The 6,734-nt window shown below is 41.7% G+C and overlaps 1 protein-coding gene across 1 annotated transcript; it reads left to right on the plus strand.

Annotated features, from left to right (window-relative positions):
* Positions 1–2,345: 2,345 nt before the first annotated feature.
* On the plus strand, positions 2,346–3,901 carry LOC112435148 (uncharacterized). Its single transcript, XM_024803277.2, has 3 exons — positions 2,346–2,722; positions 2,821–3,103; positions 3,236–3,901. Exons 1-3 carry the CDS (start codon positions 2,460–2,462, stop codon positions 3,887–3,889), a joined length of 1,200 nt encoding a protein of 399 aa, XP_024659045.2. The 5' UTR covers positions 2,346–2,459; the 3' UTR covers positions 3,890–3,901.
* Positions 3,902–6,734: the final 2,833 nt, after the last annotated feature.

Here is a 6,734-nt window from a genome sequence, read left to right on the forward strand (position 1 = left end):
ACAGGTCGCCAGTCTGTCGCAGGACTAACACACAGAGACAGACAACCATTCGCACTCGTATTCACTCCTGCATTCACACCTATGGGCAATTTGGATTGATCAATTAACCTATCCCCACTAACTGCATGTCTTTGGACTGTGGGAGGAAGCCAGAGAGCCCGGGGAGAACCCACGCAAACACGGGGAGAACATGCAAACTCCACACAGAAAGACCCCTGCCAGATGGTGGAACTGGACTCAGGACCTTCTTGCTGTGCAGCAACAGTGCTAACCACCGTGCCACCGTGCTGCTTTTTCTCAAATGTTTTTTTTCCGCAGCTTAAGAATAGTTTGTTTTACCTGCATGGAGAGCTCCCTTGATGGCATGTTGTCTCTTCACAGAAAAAACTTCCAAATGCAAGCACCACACCTCAAATCGGCAACTGTAAGCCTTTTTCTGCTTGATTGATAATGACATAGCGAAGGAATTGCCCACACCTGCCCCAGAAACACCCTTTGAGTCAATTGTCCAATTACTTTTGGTCCTTATAGAATGAATGTGGCACATGTTAAGGACCCTTCATCCAATTTGAAAGTTGATACCCTCAAATGAAAGCTGAGAGTCTACATATTATGTCTATGTCTGTTATATAACTATAATTGGAATATGTTTCAGTAAAAAAAAAAAAAACTGTTGATTTGGTAGATTTGCTCCAAATGCATATTTGCCCCTAGCTTGGGGGGTTACTGCACCGAGCGCTCCAATTACCACTAAGATCACTGTTACCTTCACCCTCCACTCCCTCCACGTGATAGATGCAGCGATACCAAGTGACAGCAACATCAGGAAGAAGGAACACAAGAAGCTGGAGAAGTACCAAGGGCTCATAGGAGAGCTCGAGAAGATGTGGAGGGTAAAGGCAACAGTGGTCCCAGTGGTAATCGGAGTGCCGGGTGCCGTGACTTACAAGCTAGGCAAGTGGCTCCAGGATGTCCCAGGAACTACATCGGAGATCACAGGACCCTCAAGCTCCCAGGCCTCTGGTAGCTCTCGCCGGCAGGGGCGAGAGGGGATTTATATATATATATATATATATATATATATATATATATATATATATATATATATATATATATATCCATTACACAAAGATTCTGAGAAGTCCCCTTTAACCTGCTCCACAATGGGAGAAATATGGGCTTGTTAGCAGTTATGAAACAACCATCATATCATTGCACAATCCTGCTCTCATTACGTCTTCTGCCATCTGAGGTTACAGCTTTCTGCTGTTTGTTCAGAGAGATTCTTGAGTTTCACGCTGCATTAAGTCTGCACCAAGCAATCAGACCTGCAGAGGAGTGAGAGCCAAGCAGCCAGCCAGAGGACACGCATCTGTTAACACTCAGCACCGTGTGTGTGCACATGTTTTACTCCTGTTGTGGAAATCTGAATGTGATCACACCTTCACATTGTGCTGAGTCACCGCTCCATGGGGGACAAGAGACACAAACTTCCCATGATGTGAATCATAGGTGTCAAACTCTGGCCCAAGGGCCAAATTTGGCCTGCAGTGTAATTACATTTGGCCCGCGAAGCCATTACTATTAGAGCTGGCCTACTGGTATTATACAGCTAATATATATCGTTTAGTATTAAGCCTTGCTTGTTCCATATTCAGTTTTTCAGCAAAATTTGTTTGAGTCAATAAGAAAAGATTGTTTCTTATATCTGGAGGAAGATTTTTTTCAATAATTATTAATGTTAGCCCGTTAGTTCCAGTTTTGAATTTTGGCCCACTGTGTATTTGAGTTTGACACCCCTGATGGAAATCATTAACATTTTTATTTCAGTCTGAGGACCATGTAATGTAGTGCAGAAAGGTGAAAAAGTATCTGTGTGTGTGTGTGTGGCCACTCAGATTCATGTGGCCTGTAAGTTTACATGTAGTTTTCTTGCTTGTTACAGTTTTTTTCAGTCGCTAACAAGCGTTTGTCCAAACAGTTGTCACATTTGCAAAACTCTAAACACAATTAGCACAGCATCGGTCTGTTGTGGCCATACCATTCACACATTTCATGTCGTGTTCACCCAATATGCAGTCAGTGAACACATTTCCACAATGCTTACATTTTCTTAACAGACAAGCTATACCTCCCAACAAAATTATGGACTGTTTTTGTAGTATCTACGAATGTTAACACACAACATCCCACAATAGCAAAAACAATATTCCAAACCTTAGATACAGTATAAAAGCCTCTGCTTCTGCAATGATATCAGTACAAAAACAATATCAATATCAAAAATATATCTCAGCTGATAATAAACAAACAACTGAATAATTGAGACACAGCTTATTTATGTTGGGTAAATTGGGCCAACCACAGCTTCTTCCATTCTGGCTTAGACTCAGTGGGGTTTATAAGGCAAGACCTTGAGGAGTGATGTTTTTGGAAACAAACAAAAGACAAACACTGTAATGTCTGGTCGAGGAAGAGTAAGAGCAAGGGGCCCAGGGAGAAGAGCAGGCCCAAGGAGAGGGCAAGGTAGAGGTGTAAGAATGCGTGGTGGTGGCATTCCAAGGGCTGCAAGAACAGTAGTCAGTGATGAAATTCGTGCCACTATCGTTGACCATGTAATCAACCATGGTCTTTCACTAAGAGAGGCTGGTGAAAGAGTGCAGCCCAATTTGAGGCGGTCAACGGTTGCCTCCATTATACGCATCTTTCAACAAACCAACAGGTAAGTATTGCATTTTACATGGATTGTTCCTATTCTCACTTGACATGTCAATATGGTCATACAGTAATGCATATGTTGAATTTTTTGTCTTTCTAAAGAATGCAACGTCTTCCACCCTCTGGGGGAAGAGGAAAGCTCCTCAGTAATGATCAGGAGCTTGCCATTGTAGAAATGGTTACTGCAAATAATGCAATAAAACTGCGTGAAATTCAAACTAGAATTGTGGCGGACCATGAGATATTTGACAATATCGATAGAATCAGCCTCACAACCATTACGCGGACATTGTCCAAACACAGAGTGCGGATGAAGCAGCTCTACACTGTTCCCTTTGAGAGGAACAGTGAGAGGGTCAAGGAGCTACGACGACAATATGTCCAGGTATAGTGTATATTCAATCCAATGTCCAGTTCTATAAGCTTTGCACTTTGCAAGTAGGTAACCTACACAATACTAGGTTACAGTACAGTATGGTATACAGTACTAACACGACTTACATAAACTTTGTTTCAGAGAGTTATGGAATTGGAGGCCAACCAGGCCCCTCATGAATTCATATACATCGATGAGGCAGGATTCAATCTGGCCAAAAGGCGTCGACGTGGACGAAATGTAATTGGAAAAAGGGCCACAGTTGATGTGCCAGGACAGAGAGGGGCAAACATTACCATGTGTGCAGCAATTGCAAATGCAGGATTACTCCTTCACAAATGTCAGGTTGGACCCTATAATACAGAGCGCTTGCTTGCCTTTCTCAATGATCTCCACCAGCGCCTGGTTCCAGAGCAGGGTCAGGAGGGTGAAAACATGAGGACCTTTGTAATTACCTGGGACAATGTGGCTTTCCATCACTTGCAAGCAATAACAACATGGTTTGAAGTCCACCCAAGACTGGTAAGTCTCTTCCTTCCACCCTATTCACCTTTCCTCAACCCCATAGAGGAGTTCTTTTCTGCATGGAGGTGGAAGGTTTATGACCATCAGCCACATGACCAGATGTCCCTCCTTGAAGCCATGGATGCCGGCTCCAGGGACATCACAGTTGACGATTGCCAAGGGTGGATCCGACATACCAGGCGGTTTTATCCCAGGTGTATCGACTTGGATAACATCAGATGTGATGTTGATGAAAACATGTGGCCTAACCCTGAAGATCGCAGAGATTAGATGCAAATTTTTTGCCTTTTTTTAGCCCCCCCCCCTTTTTTTATCTTGGCTTTTTGCTGTTGTTTTTTTGTTCAGAATGCTCTTGTGTGTTTCATGGATGTTTTGTTCACTGTAAGCAATACTGTAAAACTTTCTCTGTCCTATCATACTGTGTTTCTACTGTACCTCCTGTAGTAAACAGTAAAGAAACAAAAACTTGTTTGCTTTTTACTGGAATGCTTTTGAATGTGAACATTACTGTACATGTGGACATACAGTTACCAACCAAGACATTTCTGGTGTCAAAATGGTGGATTGCATGTTTCGCATGCAAATACCTGTAAAACTGAAACATAAAAGTCTATGCAGTTTTTGTAATGTCAATAATAGCCAGTATTTTGAAACCTGGTGTACTTTGATTGACTGCATGTACCTTGTGGAGTGAAAACAAGTGTTATTCTTTGACAGACTAATTTCATTTTGAGTCAGATTTATAGTGTTTTTGTACAGTTAGTGTGTGCAGAGAAAGATGTGTTCTATTTTGAAATGAAGAGTTAGTATATATTTAACAAAATGTATTTTTGAGAAGGAAATTATCCATTTGGCCAATTGTGTTTTTGTAGGTGTGAGTCTGTGTTAAGAGTTTAGAAAAAGTATCTGAAGTATGGGTAGGCGCTTTTTAGCGATTGAAAAAAACTGTAACTTCACTTCTTGAAAAATCTCATTATCAACAACAACTGCCTGTGCAGCTGTGATCTTGTATGCATTGCACATTTACTTCAGGATTCCTTAACTGAATGTGTTTCACATGCAGTTTTGGCTCCAACACATTTGAAGGCAGATAACTGTATATAAGCCAACGTGTTGCATGGTCAACATTTCTTTGAGTTTAATCACCACTTTGTCAATGCTGGATTTTCTCTATTAAAATAAGTATCTTTGTAAAGAAATAAAAGGCCATTGATTTGGTAACATGCATTAATATCTATTGCCAGCAACAGTGGGAAGACGAAGCTGGATATTGAAGGGGTGATGCTGAATGCTGTCAGTGTGCGTGCTAGAAACCTTGGATATCAGAGAAAAGGGAATGATTTTTAATGGAAAGTGGATAGAGTGGTAGAGAGCGTAGCCGCTGGGGAGTGACAGGCTGTTGAAGTTTAGTTGAAGAAGAGAGTTGGTGATCAGTGAGATGGAGTATGGCTTCATGCTTCAGTACTACAGATGTGTTGTTTGCTTTGAGTGTGTTAATGTAAAGGACGAAGGAGCTTCACTGTGTCTTTGTGGATGTAAAGAAAGCATATGATGAGCTGCTGAGAGAGGAACGGTGGTTCTGCATTCACAATAATTGATGGTACATGACATTTGGAGAAAAGAGGAAAATCATGTCACCAAGTGTTCAGCACAACAGTCCCAACAATACTGAGTGCTGAATGTGGCAACCAACTGCTGGGAAAATTGCAGGGACAGAGGGAGGAAAGGATTCCAGTAAATATAACAAGTCTGGAGGCAGATATCCCACACTCAGTCCAGAAATCAAAACAGTAAAAGGATTCAATCATTTAAAAAAAGCCAAGCTTTTACCACAGCTCAAGGATCCAAACCAGATCTCAGAACCAAATCGACTCAAATGTGTAAGGTGGCCATCCCTCACATGAAATTAAAGGAATGTACATTTAAAAATGTACTTCCTAAGTTATATATATAAGGACACTAGGAAAAAGAGGAAAAAGACAAAGGTATCAGATAAAAAGAAAAATGCACAAAAAGGTAAAATCTGTAAGAAATAAAGAAAAATGTGACTGCTAATTTCTTCAGTTTCTTCAAACCTCCCGCAGAGCTTTACTTTACCAATAGGAACACAGCGGATCTGGTTCTGGTTCTGGAGTATTCCTTTTTAAAGATTCTTCCAGGAAACTTTGTTAACAGAGTTTGATTCAGTCGTAATACTGTCAGAAATTTATGGCCTTTTGGCTGCAAACATGAGACATGAACAGCTGAGGACAATTATGGGGTTTAATTTAATGTTTCTGATTTCGGAAAACAGCTGCTAAAGCTGTTAGAGGAATTAAGTAAAGAGTTTTCTTTTATCTTTTTATCCCACTGGAACACACTGCATGTTAAGCCAAACAGTATGGTGCACAACTGCTTTTGTGAAACCTGCATGGTGTAGACCTCTGGTTCCTAACACTCTGAAAAGATGACAGGACAGCAAAAAACAAATCCAATCAGGTTCATGAAACCTCCTTTAATCTTAGCCAGGACTGGATTATGAAGCGCAGTAGGTATCTGCCTGAGGGGCCGGGCCTGGACTCCAGCTATGCACAAAGCTTTTGTCGTCATCATTATTTTTCTGTTTTTCTCTCCAAAAGTTGTAAAGCTTATGTAACACCAGCAGAAACTGATATGAGCCAGAGAACAGGCGAATCTTGGGCATTAATATTAGCAGGGCCACAACTGGAGCTCAGCCTGAGTGAGACACTGATTGGAAATGTGCCACAAAACCAAAACTAGGAGCTAAAAGAAGTTAAAAAGCAGCAGCAGCGTTGGATAAAAAATATCTCAGACCTATGTTAGAAGTATTTTGTAATGCGTGTAATTTCAGATGAAAACATGAGGGCGAACATGTTGCTGTGCTTACTCCAGTCTGACCTCCAGCAGACAGCCTTGGGTACTAGCAGACAGGGAGGAGGTGTGGTTATGTGATGCCCTCCAGATTTTGCCCCAGAGAGTTCTGGGAAGCGGGAATCCACAGGCCCCCTGGAAGGTCCCCTCTTTGTCCCAGCATTCGTTATCACGCAGCGGAGACCTCTGCCCCAGATATTTGTCCCATCACTCTGACCAGAACAAGAAATCCACCTCCTCACAG

This window comes from Maylandia zebra, linkage group LG1 (assembly GCF_041146795.1).
Source record: "Maylandia zebra isolate NMK-2024a linkage group LG1, Mzebra_GT3a, whole genome shotgun sequence".
Classification (NCBI taxonomy): Eukaryota; Metazoa; Chordata; class Actinopteri; order Cichliformes; family Cichlidae; genus Maylandia; species Maylandia zebra.